This window comes from Nymphalis io, chromosome 7, assembly GCF_905147045.1.
Source record: "Nymphalis io chromosome 7, ilAglIoxx1.1, whole genome shotgun sequence".
Lineage (NCBI taxonomy): Eukaryota > Metazoa > Arthropoda > Insecta > Lepidoptera > Nymphalidae > Nymphalis > Nymphalis io.
The window spans coordinates 13863365-13883301 of NC_065894.1; the positions used below are offsets into that span (position 1 = coordinate 13863365).

At 34.6% G+C, this 19937-nt stretch overlaps 2 protein-coding genes, 1 long non-coding RNA gene and 1 pseudogene across 2 annotated transcripts in view; 3 read left to right on the forward strand and 1 right to left on the reverse strand.

Annotated features, from left to right (window-relative positions):
• The window catches only part of LOC126769487 (uncharacterized), a 1339673-nt gene that overhangs the window by 1154480 nt on the left and 165256 nt on the right, over positions 1-19937 (reverse strand).
• The window catches only part of LOC126769508 (uncharacterized), a 729621-nt pseudogene that overhangs the window by 451477 nt on the left and 258207 nt on the right, over positions 1-19937 (forward strand).
• Positions 2911-19937, forward strand: part of LOC126769549 (40S ribosomal protein S12, mitochondrial-like) — a 431911-nt gene continuing 414884 nt past the window's right edge. The window contains exons 1-2 of the mRNA XM_050488415.1: positions 2911-3298; positions 4334-4497. Of these exons, the coding sequence (XP_050344372.1) occupies positions 3083-3298; positions 4334-4497 (380 nt within the window). The 5' untranslated portion in view covers positions 2911-3082. The remainder of the gene's footprint in view (positions 3299-4333; positions 4498-19937) is intronic.
• On the forward strand, positions 12968-13568 carry LOC126769572 (uncharacterized). Its single transcript, XR_007669398.1, has 2 exons — positions 12968-13048; positions 13182-13568. It is a non-coding gene; the product is annotated as an uncharacterized LOC126769572 (long non-coding RNA).

A 19937-nucleotide genomic window follows, 5' to 3' on the forward strand; every position in this document is an offset into this window, starting at 1 on the left:
ATAATAAGGGAATTTAAATTAGCATTTAAATTAAAAAAAACTTATATAAAAATGGACAAAAATATAAGTATAAATACTATACCAATTGATATGCATTATGTTGTCCTGAAGTATCATGCAAGTATTTTACATAAGCATTTTATTGTATTTTCGGTATAAATATTTTACTATCCGATTGTTTTTTCGGCAAAAATATTTTCAGTTTACGTATATATGTTATACGTTGTTATGGCTGTATTTTCTACGAGCTAAAAATCGCTTACGAGCTGATATCAAAATTTTACACCGGCATTTATAATGTTTTACAAATTCTTGTGCAAAAATGGTTTTAAGTCTTTTTTTATATATGTAGATCCTTTAGCGTTAAAGACGCGGAAATTTTGCTCATGCTTAAAATTCGAATCTTTGAGAAGAAGTAAAACTTTCTAGCACTTTTCCTTTATAGGTATAGAATTCTTTGATCTAAGATTTCACTTGCTCGATGTGTGTTTATAATAACACTTCTCAAACGTGATGATGAAGGATAAAAATTGTATAGGAACGCTTGTGTTAGTTATAATTCTATTTATAATAACTATACCTAACCAATCCATGGTAGACCAGCGTATTTTTTTATATAGGTATGACGAGTATATGGGCCACCTGATGGTAAGTGGTCACCAACGCCCAGTGATATTGGCATTGTAAGAAATGTTAATCATCGCTTACATTGCCAATGCGCTACCAACGTTGAGAACTGAGATGTTATGTCCCTTGTACCTGTAATTACTGACTCACCCTTCAAACCAGAACACAATACCAAGTACTGCTGATTTGCGATAGAATATCTGATGAGTGGGTGGTACCTACACAGACGAGCTTGCACAAAGCCCTACCACCAGTAAATACATGAAATATTGGAGTATACTCCACCTGGCCTGGTGAAGTATACTCCATACCTTCTCCATAATCGGCAGTAAGACATTTAAGATCTGTTACTTCATTTTTATATATAATACATATTTAAACAATATAGATTATGAATATTTAACATTATACTATCAATTCGTTAATGTTACGAAAATATATCATAAGTTTTCTTCTAGAAGTCTTAAGAATCCTTCCAAGAATTATTATTATTGTTGATAACAATGTGCAGTTATTTGCAATAACCGAACGCATTGTATGAGATGTTGAATTGACAATTGCGATAAAGTTGTACCATTTGTGAGTGGTATTAAAGTTATTCTTACACAAATATGATTTACAGCGTTTCTGGGAACAGACAATGCTCCCGTAGCCCAACTCTTCCCTATTGTCGCCTGTGGACTTTTTTTTCTAAATAATTTCGAAGCAACGTTGTCAGAAAGGATAATTTCAAATCTATGTGTCCGTCGTGTGCGGACAATGCCCACTATTAGCGGATTATAATCCGCAAAAAGAGCAGGTACTGTTTCAGACACAGTCCAAGTTTAGTGTATACGCGTTTTGTAAATGACGCTCTGTATAAATATTTTTGATGAAAAAAAATGACTTCAATTCTTTAATTTTTTACGACCGATTTTTTGATCGCCAGTTCACTTTTCAAAATAACATAGTCCCATCGATAAATCAGCCCCAAATCAACAAATTCAGGATAAAATAGGTACGTTACTAATTATTCTATTCTACTCAAATCAAATCTTATACCTACAAATGTATTTGTACTATTGTCAACTGTCGCTTTGATTTAATTGCATATGAAATCAACAAATCTTAAAACACGTTTAACAAGTGTTCAGCTCGTAACTTGTACCGATATTATAATATTTGCTTGCGCTAGACAGATGCAAGCCTCTCTCCCGGGAGACACTTGGCGACGATTTTCTCAAACAATAACATTCAGCCGGACACTACGTGATATTGCCTTCGACTCTACTATACGTTTGTTATTTTAGTTGTTGCTCAAATAATTTTAACTTCTGAATATGTTTCGGGTTCCTGGAATATTTTTAATTTGCAAAATAACATCTATTTTAAAAATAACAAAACAATCTATAATAATCATTTGTTGTTCTGACTAGGTAACTAGGGAAAAAAAATCTTGACTTTATATATGTACATATAATAAAACTGCAACGGCGATATATATACGATAATTTATACATTACAATGTCATTAAAACCGAGCCGTTAAATTGCAAGAAATATTAAATACAGTAACAACTTATAAATGCCCCACTGCTGGGTTAAGGCCTCCTCTCCCTTTTTGAGGAGGAGGTTTGGAGCTTAAAAAACTTTAGTATTTTTCAAAACCGATAATTTGTTAGTATTATGAAACTTGTTAAAGCCCGTTATCGATAAAGCGGCAAGTAACATCAACAAATATATTATAACCAGGAAAAGTTTATCAACATCCAAACAAACAACAGTTGATTTAACCGTATCTATAAAAATGTATACAAATCCAAAATAGTTGTTTAACGGACCACACTTGATGTTCCCGCTGCATCGAATCGTAAAACACCTTGGACTTGTCAATCATACCTTTCAAGAACCGCTATAAAGTACACAACGCCCCACGAGACCATGTGAACATTTGATCACAGCCCACACAATTGATACAATTGCGAGAACGCCTTCAAAACCTTGATTTTAACAATATATTCGCGGTTAACAGTACACATTTAGCCTTTTCGTCATGCATATTTTCGATATCCTTATGTCTTTGTGTTAGAGTTCAAATTACAGTAAAATATCTAGGCTACATGACGATGGAAGATAATCCGAAACAGAGGGTTTTGCACCTGCTGTTTTATGAGATAAGAATATTGACTACGTGCGAAAAAAATATGAAAAAGATGTCAGCTATGTATTTTAAACAATACTCCTATTTGGATATGCTGTTTATTTATTTTTTAATGTGCAAGTTTTCAATTTATATCAGTTTTATTATATAGCAATAGCTTTTCCCCGTAATTCAGTTCGCATAGCAAATATGTTCCTGTAAATTATATACTTAAGACCTTAACCAAATCTAAGACTACCTCGATTTCTTCGTGACAGAAATAAGCCAACAGACAGAGCTACTTTCGCATTTATAATATTAGTACATATCATGAATCATGGTATTTTATTCTATAAACTTTTATTCAGCTACACCCACACAATCTATAATCCGTCGAGTGGCACCCACAACAGACTTCCTAACCGGCTCTAATCTCCAAGCAACATCAGTGTTGTCGAGAACGATGGCATCCCTCGCGCAGATGCACAAAACGGGTCCACATATCAAAAAGAGAAAATCAAGAAATCCGCTCAATGGAAATCCTTTCGCCAAGGTATGCTGACTATTTTACATACTTCTATTCTTTCATATCCGGTTACTATATTTAAAAAAAAACAATTCGTTTTGCCTTATGCATGAATAAAAAACATTTAAAAAATAACGTTCCGTAAGTATTGAAGTCATATCAAAATTATCGGTTACAGATGTAAAAAAATAATTCGTTAAATATAGAAACCGGGCTATAACAAACTCACTGGTGTTTTACTAATATTGTCCCTTCAGAAACACTCTCCATACTAAACTAACATTAAACAAAATTGGAAGAAAATAATTCTATAAAAATACCTAATACACGCAGTATTAGGTATTTTTTAAATTATTAATTTACAATTTTCAGTTAAATGTCACTATTAATATGGTCAGGCGCGCTTGTGTGAATACCACTCATTAGTTTACCGCCTCATATCAATAATTTGTATCGTTGTGTGTGTATATCGTTTATCGTTTGTTTTGTAGAGTTAAGAAGCTAGGTAAGGAACAGGCAAATAGGACATTACATCTTAGATTCCAGTCTGCGATACAAATATAAAATTAAAAAAAAAAATTTGAAACACCACTCTCAACTTTAGGATGTAATTGTAACATATGATCAAGGGATGCCAAAACTTACTGCTATGAACAGCGCATTAGAAATATGCATAAAAGACAATGTGCACAAATATCTCTTATATTATGAAGGTTTTTATTTACCCATACGGAATATTAAGATATATATTTTTACATAGTCTCCTAACAATGTGTTTTACAAAACCTCGATTATTTAGCTAAATCGAGTAAATCTGTACCAAGCATATAAGCATCACTGAATATTCGTGTGTTTAATTTGTGTTTTTAATACAGTGCTTTACTTTGAAGTAAAATAACGTGAAAAACCTACAAGTGTATGTGTGTGTGTATTCACGAACAGTCGACGGAGCAACGTGATGAATTAAGCTCCAAACCTTCTCATTAAAGCATAACCCAGAACCCCTGTTATGTTTCCCTAAACAGGCTCTTACTTTTAGTTAAATAAGGAACATAATTTCAGGGTGTGATACTAAAAACCTTGATCAGAAAACCCAAGAAGCCGAACTCCGCTAACCGTAAATGCGTGCTCGTGCGTCTCTCCAGCGGGCGAGAGATGATCGCCTACGTGCCGGGCATCGGACACAACCTGCAGGAACACAATATCGTGCTCGTTAGAGTCGGCAGGTGAGTGATGTGGTTCATCATGACAAATGGAGCAGTCGCCATAATACTGCAGCACATCTTGACTATAAATATACTTAGCTATAGATCTTTTTACAATTACAAAGGTGAGTGTTAATATTTTCAAAATTCATGGGCGATGGTGACTACTTATCAACCTTGTGATTAGCTTTATAAGCGATCCATTAAACTAACCAAAAACCAAATGGATTAATATTAAACTTAACAAGTATCTGCTGCGTCTGCCACCAATAATGTATGATGAATTTGGGTTGGTTATCAATTTCAGAGTTAAAGATTGTCCCGGTGTGAAGTTGAAATGCGTCCGAGGTAAATTCGACTTGCCGCACGTCATCAAGCAGAAAGTATAGTAGTCTGTTATATCCAGTTGTGTAAGGTTATTTTTAGCGAAATAAATCTAGTTTAAGTACAGGAATTAGTTTTATTTTTAGATTTCTTAACCTAAAAATAACTTTAATTAAGAAGCTAATATAACACTAATGTTCGCGCGGTGGATTATTGAAAATTTGAGTAGTACATATATGAATTTGCAAGTTTCGTACTGTTATTTTTTCACTCTTATTTCTATTTATTTATTGATATCATTCCGTGTGCATCTTAATAGCTAATAAACATAACACAAATCGTTTGATGAACAGAGGCAAAAAAAAATATTGAACGGTTTCGTATTTGCTTTTAAACATTTTATATTGATTATCTACAAATTAAAAATACACTAAACCCATTTAAAGTAAATATAAAAGTAAATTATGTATATCTATCGATCATCTTTGAATACACAATAAACACTCATTCGTGAACCCGATTGGTCGGAAAGAAGCAAAAAGCGGCGCTTGCGCAAGCCGCACCCATTCTATTGTAACTTAATGGTATGTACTTAACTTTTTATTCAATGAGGACTTGAATGGGGTTAAGCTCGGTAGTCCACCTTATCTTTATGATACAAGATAGAAAAATCTATTGAAGATATTTGATTCGATATAGATATAGATATTGTTAGAGTAAACTTCAAATTGATTATAACTTTCTATGATTTTGTAACAAAAATAAAAGGTTTTAAATAATTAAAAGGTCAATTTATGTTTGGTCATTTATTAAATTTATTTCAACTTACAATTCTTTAGAGAATAATATTCTGCAAGTATACTATTTATAAGATTGCACAAACATCATTGCACAAACACCTTAGAGTTTAGAACTTATAGTTCAAAATAAAAAAAATTAAACACTATTATAATTCTAAATCTCTAAAGGAACGTCTGGTCACACACTATACACCTATTCGAAGACAGCAGACGTATGATCTTAGACAGGTCTTTTTTCAAATAAGTGACCTTGAGTGAATTTTGGATCTCTCGTAGTTTTCTCCTGTCACGGCTCTGCTTTGCAGCAAAATTATTCCTCTCTCTCTGTTTTCTATAAAAATCGTCGGCGTTCTGATTAGTTTGCACGGCACGACGCATTCTCGGATTATTACCGAGCAACGACCCTCCGTTCTTTTCGGCCATTGCTCTGAGGGTTTCCCTCTCGAACGCAAGGTAGTCCGGATCGTCTGATAGAGCGTCTACATCTATCATATAACTTGGACGCTTTTTTTTTGTCTGATACCGGGGACTTGGGTGGCGAAAATACGCACGTACTCCTTGAGACACTCATCGATTGCGACATATTTGTACTCGAAGACGCAGGCGCTGGTTCAACAACGGGCACGTACATGGGCTGGACATACCCGATGTATGGGTACGGTTCAACACTGTGTTGCACTGTGCTTATACACGGATACGGTGGAAGCTCCGTTGGACGCTTTTTTTTTTGTCTGATCCCGGAGACTTGGGTGGCGATATCAAGCACGTACTTATATAATTATTAGTCGATTGCTGCAACCCGGAACTCGAAGGCCCAGGCGATGGTTCAACAACGGGCACGTACATGGGCTGGACATACCCGATGTATGGGTACGGTTCAACACTGTGTTGCACTGTGCTTATACACGGATGCGGTGGAAGCTCCGTATTTGTTTGCGATGTCGTTTCACGTGTACTATTCACAGATAGATCTAATGGTGAGTCCTCAGCGTATGGTGTCCAGAGAGCCATGATTACTTTAGTTAGTACGGTTAGTAGTTACGGTTGACTGCGAGTAACTAATGATGTTGTTGGTCGCCCCGGTCTTTTATTCTCGGGGGTGTGGTCTAATTGTGCAGGGCACCCCCACCCCGCTGCACGGGTTACTTCCGCTACCTGAACCAACGGGACACATCGGAAGAACAATGGGGTGACTTTCGGTCTATTATGAAGAGTTGCGTAGATTTTGCGTTTGCTATTAATTTCCTACTCAAGCTTGCTTGTTTTTGACACAATAGATAGAAAAATGTGAAGGTTGATTACAATGATATCATGATGTCACAATTTTCTGATACAATATCGCGAAATGTTTTCAAATAATTTCTTCATTTTATTGTATGTACGATGCTCTACGAGTTCTTTGGTTTCATACTGATATTAATTTAAGTAATTTATTATAACCATTGCAGAAAAAATTGTTGGAGAATATGATTTTAGTTGCAACATTCGGTCAAATAGAAGTTAAACCATTCGTGAATAATGAAAGATATTTCGAACGATTCATAAATGTTATTCATGCAAGAACAGGAAGCAAATGACACCGTATGGCTCCTCTCCGGATGTAACTGTATTTAATTTTATATATATTAAGTTTTAGCCGACAACGCAGTCACGGAAAATTATGTACAACCTTGTAATACTCCAAGTATACTATTTATAAGATTGCACAAACATCATTGCACAAACACCTTAGAGTTTAGAACTTATAGTTCAAAATAAAAAAAAATTAAACACTATTATAATTCTAAATCTCTAAAGGAACGTCTGGTCACACACTATACACCTATTCGAAGACAGCAGACGTATGATCTTAGACAGGTATTTTTTCAAATATGTGACCTTGAGTGAATTGTGGATCTCTCGTAGTTTTCTCCTGTCACGGCTCTGCTTTGCAGCAAAATTATTCCTCTCTCTCTGTTTTCTATAAAAATCGTCGGCGTTCTGATTAGTTTGCACGGCACGACGCATTCTCGGATTATTACCGAGCAACGACCCTCCTTTCTTTTCGGCCATTGCTCTGAGGGCTTCCCTCTCGAACGCAAGGTAGTCCGGATCGTCTGATAGAGCGTCTACATCTATCATATAACTTGGACGCTTTTTTTTTTCGTCTGATACCGGAGACTTTGGTGGCGAAAATACGCACGTACTCCTTGAGACACTCATCGATTGCGACATATTTGTACTCGAAGACGCAGGCGCTGGTTCAACAACGGGCACGTACATGGGCTGGACATACCCGATGTATGGGTACGGTTCAACACTGTGTTGCACTGTGCTTATACACGGATACGGTGGAAGCTCCGTTGGACGCTTTTTTTTTTTGTCTGATCCCGGAGACTTGGGTGGCGATATCAAGCACGTACTTATATAATTATTAGTCGATTGCTGCAACCCGGAACTCGAAGGCCCAGGCGATGGTTCAACAACGGGCACGTACATGGGCTGGACATACCCGATGTATGGGTACGGTTCAACACTGTGTTGCACTGTGCTTATACACGGATGCGGTGGAAGCTCCGTATTTGTTTGCGATGTCGTTTCACGTGTACTATTCACAGATAGATCTAATGGTGAGTCCTCAGCGTATGGTGTCCAGAGAGCCATGATTACTTTAGTTAGTACGGTTAGTAGTTACGGTTGACTGCGAGTAACTAATGATGTTGTTGGTCGCCCCGGTCTTTTATTCTCGGGGGTGTGGTCTAATTGTGCAGGGCACCCCCACCCCGCTGCACGGGTTACTTCCGCTACCTGAACCAACGGGACACATCGGAAGAACAATGGGGTGACTTTCGGTCTATTATGAAGAGTTGCGTAGATTTTGCGTTTGCTATTAATTTGCTACTCAAGCTTGCTTGTTTTTGACACAATAGATAGAAAAATGTGAAGTTTGATTACAATGATATCATGATGTCACAATTTTCTGATACAATATCGCGAAATGTTTTCAAATAATTTCTTCATTTTATTGTATGTACGATGCTCTACGAGTTCTTTGGTTTCATACTGATATTAATTTAAGTAATTTATTATAACCATTGCAGAAAAAATTGTTGGAGAATATGATTTTAGTTGCAACATTCGGTCAAATAGAAGTTAAACCATTCGTGAATAATGAAAGATATTTCGAACGATTCATAAATGTTATTCATGCAAGAACAGGAAGCAAATGACACCGTATGGCTCCTCTCCGGATGTAACTGTATTTAATTTTATATATATTAAGTTTTAGCCGACAACGCAGTCACGGAAAATTATGTACAACCTTGTAATACTCAAATAAGTGTTCGGCAGGCCGGTATTCATATATAGGTATACAGGAAAAGAAATGCATGGATATAATTATTGCTATAACTTGTGTAGCTGTTATTTTTTACTAAGCCGACTGGCTACTGATTTTATTGCCTATTCTTAGCCATAAAGTCTACGTACCCCGTACCGGTGGCGTTTCAAAAATTAGGTACCTGTTAAAATATATTTAAGTAAAAATAAAATAGAATTCGTTGAACTGTTGTACTAATTATTCCATCCGTACCGAATTTTACTAGCTGAATTTTTTTTAAAGCACTACCACAAGTAATTTATTGGATATTTCATATTTAAGCCTAATATACAAAATTTAATAATTTTCTTGCGTAAGAATATTATTATAATAACAGGTCGCTGGAATTCTGCGAGATATTACTATTGTATTTGCGTTTAATTTTTTTTTTAATATGACATATAACAAAATAATGTACGCTCCTTTTCAAGCAAGCTTTCTTATAGTTTTAAAAGTATAAATCCCTTAAATTCATGTTACGCTCGTGGGAAACGCGACGATTTCTTACGTGAAAACTGAAATGAAGTAACGCGATTATTATCCGACTCTTCTAATGCAGCTTCAGCTGTCGGACTCACACTTAACTAACGATCAAATTGGATAATGTTTTTAATTAGCTTTTTATTTAGCATTTAGCACGTCCAATATTTTGTTGCCTATATCATCTAATTAAGAAAAAATGTGTTATTTAATACAGAAAAATGATAACGGAAACAAAAGCTATACTTCTATAGTAACTTATACAAATATTTATTTATTTATTTATATACTCTTTATTGCACACCAATATAGACAAAAATAATAGGAGTAAAACAAAACAAAGAAAAGAAAAATGTACAATAGGCGGCCTTATCGCTAAAACAGCGATCTCTTCCAGGCAACCTTTGGTAGAGGAGAGAGATAGGATGGTAGGGGTGTACAATTATTTAATACATAAAAAAAATAAAAATAGATACAATATATATATGTATATATACGATACATAAATAAATATTCCATAAATATATAATAATATAATATACATACACATTATAAATATATACATTTACATACTATAGATACTTACATAATAAATAAAATATTTAATTGCAGTATTTCTTCATGAAGCAAGATAGTGCTCTTTTATCATTTTTTTAAAAGAAGTAATAGTTGGTGCACGTCTTGCTTCTAGTGGAAGAGAGTTCCAAAGACGAATTGAATGGACTGTAAATGAGTCACTATAAAAAGATGTTGTATGAGGTGGTATTTTTAAAATCAAATTCTCTTCAGAACGAAGATTATGGCTATGTGAAGAACTAAGAAATTGAAAACGTTCTTTTAGATATGAAGGAGAAGACGGATTGAACAGAATACAGTACAGAAGTTGAAGGATGTGAGTATTCCTGCGAAGCCGGATTGGGAGCCACTTGAGCTTTTTACGAAATTCAGAAACGTGATCATATTTACGAAGACCAAATATGAATCGGATGCAAAGATTTTGGAGACGCTCAAGTTTATTAAGTTGCTCCTCTTTTAGATCAAGATAACATGCGTCAGCATAATCGAGAATTGGTAGTAGGAGTGACTGTGCTAACATAATTTTGGTAGGGATGGGTAGAAAGTTGCGTAACCTTCGAAGGGAGCCAAAGGCTGCAAAAATTTTTTTACTAACCTCACTTATCTGTGGTTCCCAAGACAGGTGCTGGTCAAAGGAAATTCCCAAATTCCTAGCTGTAACACTGAACGGTATGTTAACACCGTTAAAGTGTACAACCGGGAGATCCGAAAAAGATATACGAGAAATTAATTTTGAACTACCAATAATCAGCACCTGTGTTTTATTTGGGTTTACTCGTAATCCAAATGCAGTAGACCACTTAGAAATATTTAATAAATCATTATTAACTAAATGTATAGTTTCAGGAAGGTTCGCAATTTTACTTTGTGAATAGATCTGAAGATCATCTGCATACAGGTGATAGAGAGAAGATATATGAGAAGTGATGGTACTTATAAAGACCGAAAACAAGAGGGGAGACAACACGCCACCTTGTGGAACGCCAGCAGTTATAGGAGCCCATTCTGAGAAAGAATCTTGAACTCTTATCCGTTGCCGGCGCCCATACAAGTAAGAATGAAACCAGTCAATTACTTTAGCAGATATGTTAAGAGAACACAAAATAGCAAGAAGAATATCAAAGTCTACAGTGTTGAAAGCATTACTAAAATCTAATAATGTCAACACAGTAACCTGTTGATTATCCATTCCTAATCTAATGTCATCAGTTATTTTGATCAGAGCCGTAGTCGTACTATGACCAGGACGAAAGCCAGATTGTAAAGGATTCAATAGGACATTTTTTGAAAGGTATTGGTTTAATTGATTGTGAATAAGGCGCTCAAGTACTTTAGACAGGAAAGGGAGAATGGATATAGGACGATAATCAGTGTAAGATGAAGGATTTGTTTTTTTGGGGAGGGGGATGACTTGTGCGTCTTTCCAGGATTCAGGGAATTCACAAAGGATAATGGATTGGTTTAAAATATGTGTGACTACAGGAATTATGATATCTAGGATTGGGAGGATCATCTTACGACTAATGCAATCCGAACCAATAGCATCAGAATTTATTGCTAAAATGTTCTTCTTAACATCACTATCAGTAAATTGACTAAAGAAAAAAGGAGAATTTTCAGAAGTTGATTTAGCAGAAATTTCTTTTAAAGTATTAGACTTCACAGCAGTGTCGAAAGTTTGAGAGGACGAAAAATGATTATTTAATTCATTTTTTTTTTTTTTTTTATAGAATAGGAAGGCGGACGAGCATATGGGCCACCTGATGGTAAGTGGTCACCAAACGCCCTTAGACATTAGCATTGTAAGAAATGTTAACCATTGCTTACATCACCAATGCGCCACCAACCTTGGGAACTAAGATTTTATGTCCCTTGTGCCTGTAATTACACTGGCTCACTCACCCTTCAAACCGGAACACAACAATATCAAGTATTGCTGTTTTGCGGTAGAATATCTGATGAGTGGGTGGTACCTACCCAGACGAGCTTGCACAAAGCCCTACCACCAGTATACCACCAGTATTTAAATTAATATTGTGAGTATTTATATTTTTAGATGATTTTCCAACTCCTAAGGACTTGAGAAATTTCCAGACTCTAGCTGACTCCTCTTCCTCAGCTATAGATTTATGGATATGGCGTCGTTGACTATCTCTACATAGCATGTTGCAGCGATTGCGAACCTTCAGATACTTGTCGCGATTTGTGTCAGTCGGATTACACCTATACTTAGCCTTGGCAATATTCTTTCTTACTTGGATCTTCTTTATTTCTGGGGTGAGCCAAGGTGCAGGAAGGTGTTTTAGCCGGACAGGACGAATTGGTGCATGTAAATCATACAGTTGAGTTAATAGGGAATTAAAAACTGTAACTTGCTCATTGACTGTATCAACATTTAAAATAACACTCCAATCAATGTTGGCAGCATCCTCCCGCAGACCATTCAAATCCATTCCACCAAAATTACGCTGCAGAAGAATTCTCGATTTTGCTTTGGGTGGTTTGATTTTATAGGAAAGATAAAGAAGATCATGATATGAAAAAGCAAGGGCGGAGCACTGCCCATGCTTTTCAACATGATCAACGGAAGAGACCAAAATTAAGTCGAGAAGAGAAGGGATAGATTTAGGGAAGGAATGAGTAGCAGATAGGGGTAGGATTTGTAAATCTGCACTATTCAGTACAGATTTCAACAGACTAGAGCGATGGTCATTTTTTAAGAGACATGTATTAAAATCTCCCATAAGAATGGTATGGGCATACAACGGTTTAAATTGCTCTAGAAGGATTTCAAATGATGAAAAGTAATCGACCGTGAGGTTAGGACTATAGTAAACACCTAATAACATCTTAATATGACCAAAGATAACCTCAATAAAAAGGTGTTCAGCCCCTTCAACGGACAGAGGTGTCGATTGACTTATAATTGAAAATGGAATGTGAGAACGGAGATAGATCGCCACTCCACCACCTGCCCGACCTACACGGTCGTTACGGATCAAATGAAATCCAGGAAGAGAGTAGGAAGTAGAAGGTAAGCAGGGTTTAAGCCAGGACTCAGATACGAGGATAGCATGTATTTTATTGCAATCGAATGATGATAACATATCAGGATAATGTGCAGGAATACTCTGAGCATTAATATGGATAACATTAAAATATTTTAGACAGTCTGAGAATAAAGAATTTATAGTTTCACCGAGCGAAGGGATACTATGAAAGCTGTCATTACTGCTCAATCCATCAGAAGAAAAAGAAAGAAAAGTTTCGTCCAAATCGTCATTGTTTCTAGACATTTTTAAATTAAATATTCAGCAAATAAAATAAGTAAAAATATAAAGATAAATATATAAAATATATATGTAAAATAATAATAATATATATTAATTCTATAATTACAAAATAAAAATAGGTAAATGAATAATTATACGTTAATTAATTTCATATGAACACTCACCCGCCAATTGCCTAGGAATAATCACTTAAACACAAACATAACAAAATAGAAACAATAATAACATTAAAAACTAACATTAACAAAAAAAAAAAAAAATCAGATATTTATCAGGCTGCCATAACAACAATTTTTACTAAAAAGGAATATTATTATATTATATCTATATTTATCTATATCGAATATGAAAATGAAGTAGAGACGATCTTTATAAATGTCTAGTATAGAACTAAAAAACTAACCATCCAAAGCAAGAAAACTATGGCGCCTGATTGACAAACGTCAGAATGACGTTAACTTTTAACTAAATAGATTCGTAAATAGTTTTACACAACACAAAAATTAAATCGAAAGCAGGTAGACAGAGAAATAATTTTAAAATTATAGAAAAACAAACAATAATAAGAAGAAAGATAAATATAAAATAACTATTTCTTAACTACGCGCTTTGACCTCTGCAATACAACTTTATCGCTAGTGTTTGCGATGGGAATTTTTTGGACTGGGGACTTACAAGTTGAAATCGAGTCAAGATCAGATAAACATTCGGCACGACGTCTAGATCCATCTGGGGCGATAATGTGTATCAAACCGTCTCGTGTCCATGATCCATTTCCCTGGCGAGAAACTCAATTTGTCGCTGAAGTCCACTTAGTGCAGTGAGAACAAAAGACTTAAAAGAATTGAACTCCGATGAAAGAGAAGGCACAGTCGCAGGTGTTGTTGTCCTCTGTAAGTCTTGCTGGAATTCATTCATACGGCTGTTGAATAAGTCGGTCATTGCAGCCAGAGACTCCTTGATAGATTCCATTGTTGTTGTGTAGTTTTAAAGTGACAAATAGTTCAAGTGATAAGTAATTTTAAAGAGGATTCACTATCTGGTGGGTAGAGTAGGTCACATACACATAATATATTATAAATTAACTTGTTTTAAATAAATATTTATACTATAAAAATAAAAAAATCTTTAAGAGCTTTTAAAAGTGGTGTTGCTTGTTTTTTTACTCCTACCCTTTTTATGTTAATGTCAAATATGTAGATAGTTATAATAGGTATGTCCTAATAATATTTAGGTTAGGTTAGGTTACCTTTTTATTCGAATCACCAATATTGCCAAAAACTTTTACAGATATTCAAACAAGAGTTTCTATTCATCATATATATCGCGTTGTATTGAAATTCTTAAACGAAACAAAACAAAAAAGAGATTAATTTATTGCATTTTACTAGTAACTTTTTAAGCCCTGTACCTAAATTACAGTTCTCACAAAGGATGTCTCCGTCCAAGGGATTACGATGATTTAAGTGTACTCATTGTTTTATAACATTTAAAAATATTTATGTTTGTCAAAGACTCAGCGAAGGGTTATATTATGCACAAAAAGAACTGACCTACTTGCAGTCTAAACATTAATCAAGATTATTTTACTTTCATTAATATTATATATCTATCATTTTCATAATTATTTTTTTACTACACTCTCCCTCGGCTTCGTCTTCGTGAAACTCACAGTTTGTGACTATAAGAGTACATACATACCTATATACTGAAATATTATTATTATTCAAATAAAACATAGCCTATGCTACTTCTGGATAAAGTAAATTTCTAGTAACAGCCTGTGAATGTCCTGCGCTGGCCTAAGGGCTCCTCTCCTTTTTCGAGGAGAAGGTTTGGAGCCTTTTCCACCAACCTCCAGTATGGGTTGGTGGAATACACATGTAGCAGAATTTCCGTGAAATTAGACACATACAGGTTTCCTCGCAATGATGTCCTTCGCCGTCAAGCACGAGATGAATTATAAACGCAAATTAAGCACATGAAAATTCAGTGTTGCTTGCCCGGGTTTAAATGAACCCACGATCATCGGTTAAGATTCAAGCGTTCAAACCACTGGGCCATCTCGGCTTGTATTTCTAACGGTGAAGGAATTATTAGAAACGATTCAATAGTTTCAGTGTTTAGGTATCGATTACAAACAAACAAATCTTTCCTATTTACGTCATTAGTATAAATTAATACAACATGTATTAAAAAAACATTTTTTATTTGTATATAATTTGAGCTATAACTATATTGTCAGTTCAATTTAGGATTTAGAGTCAGCTCTGGAAAATAATACTTATTGGCATTATGTCGTATAAATTAAAAATGTCCGCCATTCTATACTATCTATCCACAAAATACTTCTTATATTATGATAGAACGAGACTGAAACTCGAAATTCAAAGTACAACAGATGTACACAAAAAAAACTGGATGAATATTATAAAAATATGCGTGAAATTCATCGTCATCTACGGACCTAACTTTACTTGGGGTTTTTAAACAATAGTGAATCGAAAAAGTATTAAACGAAGAACGTACAAATACCCAAAACGAAATACTAGAACATTCACAATACACCCGGAGCTTAAGATAAGGACAAAGACAGGCAAATATTTTCTTAGAACCGTCTAACGGTCACTTTTGTTTGGACCAAATCTCTAAGGAATTACATAAGTTGAAAAATCAAACATGTTGCAAATGCTTCAAAAGTGTCATTTTTAATACCGTAAATTGTATTACAAGTTTCGTACCTGTTCACTTCTCTTTCTAACAATACAATCTTTCTGTATTTAACAAAGCCATTTATGTTCAGATGATTTCAAGAAAAGAGGTACATATTGATGATCACGTGGTATTTCGGACGCAGACTCGATGACGCCGTGACTAATTCATAAATTACTCCAATTCTCGAATGAAATTACACATGCCCGTTTTTTATATTCAGAAAACAGTTTGTTTTGCTTACGGATAGTAAGTGACTCGTTGAAACATTCGTGTCATATTCGTACATTGAACATATCATCCGTTAGGTATCCGTAGCCTTCTTTCTGATCAAGGCGAGGAAATTGTAGCTTTTGAATGATTGATGTTGTAGACGAGACTACAACTCTCCTAAAGGCAATTGGAGACTAACATTGCCTAATCGTCTGCAGGGTCAGAACCCTGAATGAAATATTCCGCCTTATTGAAATTTTTTTTTTTGGATATACAGAATATTTTAAAAGTCAATTCTTATATTGTAATCTAGGCGCCGTTATTCTCTATTCGCAATCACACATATAACAGTTATCCTTGCAGCAAGGGAGAGATCGATATTACATAACAACGTAAGGGTGGATGGGGTCGCACCCTCGCTCATTATGCGCCGCCCATGAACCCTCGCCTGCGCAAGTTAATAAGAGTGGGGTGAATGTATATTGAGACGGTAAAGATGTGGCTGTGGAGTTTAATATATATAAATAGACATACTTTCTGATATAATCTTTTTCTACGCGAAAACTTGAGGTTATATGATATTTATAGGAAGACATGCAGGAAAAAACACCACCTGATGATAAGTGGTCACCACCATAGAAACTGGCACTGCAACCAACCACGTATCTAAAATTTAAGTTTCTTGTGCGTGCAATTCCACTAGCTCACTCACCTATCAAAACAATAAGCAATACAAATTATTGCTGCCTGTTGCTAAAATAATTGATGTGTGAGTATGTACCAAGACAGGTTTGTTCAATGCCATCAAGAAATATCCCAAAAAAAATTCTAAGATATCAATAACACAACAAAGATTATATATATTTTTTAATACTTATTGCACAACATAAATTCACATAAGAGTATAAAAACATATTTTCTTAAATAGATTACTTAAATATTTAAGTTAATGAAAATAATAATTAACTTAGTAATCGAAATAAAAAAGTGTATTTACTAAGAAAATTATATGCCAACATGTATACTTAATGCCGAAATAGAACTGTACCTATATATACCTATTCCTGATACAAAAGCTACATATAAAATGACTTTTTCGACTTTTCCTCAGGTGCTTTCCCGTATCATCTTTCATTGAAATTTTAGTTATTTCGATAATAAGACGTTTTATAATATATACAGCTAAATTACCAATACATAATTAACTAAAAGTTTGGTTATTATTTTTACTATGAACCAAGAATGCAAGAACCGCGATGAAGTTGAAGTTTAAGGACTCAATTCCAGACAAGCACCTCTAAGTTTTCATCTGCATAATTTGTGGTTTTATATCTTATAGGAAAATCAACCTCCAAACGACATTAGAGTAGCGTGGTGGAATAAGCCTCAATTGTATTCATTGGGAGAGGAGTAATTTGCCCAGCGCCACGACATTTCTGGGCTCTTACTTTTATATACAAGTATTGAAAAGCATATCGGATCCTAAACAAGCTGCAGATTAAACAATCCTTCCTCCCCGCGTCACAAATACTTGATCTATGGTAACTTTTTTTTATTTCGCGCACGCGCACGACAAGCTGCGACCGCAATCTAAACAATCTCCACGTGACAATCTCGACGTGTTTGACTCACCGGTAGCCACGTGTGCACGTGCCTTATATTATTTTAGGTTTAATTTTAAACGTTTATAAGTTGAGCATTGAGATTGATTAAATTTTGAATCATTTGATAATATATACACCTAATAGGCAAATTCAATCTTAGATGGTATTCTCTTAATCGATTTAAGCCATGCTTAAAAATGAATCGCCGTCTGCTGCTAACCTCCAGACTCCGGGCTGAGAACTTCTCGAAAGGAAACCCGATTTTTTTTTTATTCACCCTAACCGATTTGTATTGGAGCCCCGGAACTCAAGGTCAGCGAGCTAAATAAAATAAAAATAAAGCCGTTAGCGAAAATATTTTTAAACAAACAAGTCAACATACTAATGAAGACGCCACGCGTTATCGTAGTCCTATGATAATAAAAGTAATCGTTTTTAATTTATACTAAAGTAATTAACTAATGAGGACAAACATTAATTCCTTGTGACTACGTGCGTGAACTCGTATATTCCATTTTATCCCGTAAATTGGGTATATATCGGTTAAGTACAAACTTATGTATTGCTTCCAGACTATTTCTGTGTCAAATTACATTATCATCGGACAAATTTCGTATTTATGTTATGAGTTTGACTAGCACTACAGATCATGACTTCGCACTCGAAAAGTTAAATATACCTCACCTATTAGTGTGTTTTATAATCCTATAAATACATAGCTAAGACCATATTTAGGTACTTGTCTTGCAGTGTTAAGGATTGATAGTTTGAATGGGTCAAGTGTATCAAATTGATTGCCGGATTTTAGGACCCACAATAATCTACTTCAGATTTAAAATCAGCACTACCATTCTATAGAGAGTGCATATATATATATATATATATATATATATATATATATATATATATATATATATATATATATAAGATTCTATATATTTATATCGATTCAAAATAAAGCGCAAGAAGGAAGTAATATTACTTTCATTTTTGTAAAAATATTACTTTCTATTTAGTACATGTACTAAATAGGAAGTAATATTTTTTATATATCGTGAACGTTTTCCTCCCGCATTTGAGGGGTGGGGCATTGTTAGATACGCTCCCTTACTGTACCGCTTACAACGTGTATGCAATTTCACGACGATCGATTATGTAATTAAGAAATGAAATCGTAAAAAACAATAAACTTTGCTTTTATAATATCAGTTAGGTTATTAAAACTTAAGATGGCAACAAAACATACCTACGCCTACTATTGTATAGGCGCGGCTTGCGCTCACGCACGCTATAATTCAGCGACCAATGAAAACGAGCGATCAATTGATGTATTTTAATCTGTAACCACACACGACCGCGGCTCGTGTCATTCGATATGATGACGTAGTTTATTGAATAACGTCTGAGAATCATGAATTAATACAAATACTTTTATATAATTATGTCTGTCTAGTGATTAATGACAATTGAACGGATGACATCCGATTGATATGTGCATAGACAGACAGATTATATCACTTGAAAATAATGCTTTTGAGTCTACTAGTTTTTTTTGAATCGATATGGCCCAGTGGTTAGAACTAATCTTAACCGGTAATCTGCTCTATGTGCACCCACCAACGAGCATCGAAGCAACGTGGTGGAACAAGTCTTTTTTTAGGCGGGTAACTCTTTAATAAAACAATTAGAACCAATTTAATATAATACTTATACATATACATTGATTAAAAAAACCGCGTAATTTATTTATATATTATTATATATATGTATCAAACTTTCACATAAAAAATCAAAAATCAAACCTTCTCAACTAAATTTCGGTGATAAAAGTATGTGTGAGAAGTGAACTATAAGAACGTAACATAAATGTTATATTTTTAAATACATAATTAGATAAGCATCTTTCAACCCGTCTGTGTTAGACAGTAACTTTCTGTCAAACACAGGACTTAAGTACCTAACTTAACAATTGCTAGGTAAAGACTCGACTTAAATAATTAATTAAGGAGAGAAGGTTTGGAACTCACTTAAACATTACATACAGAAACGTTGCTCTTATACTATATTGAAATTTAATTCATATCGCATCCAAAGAAGCTTT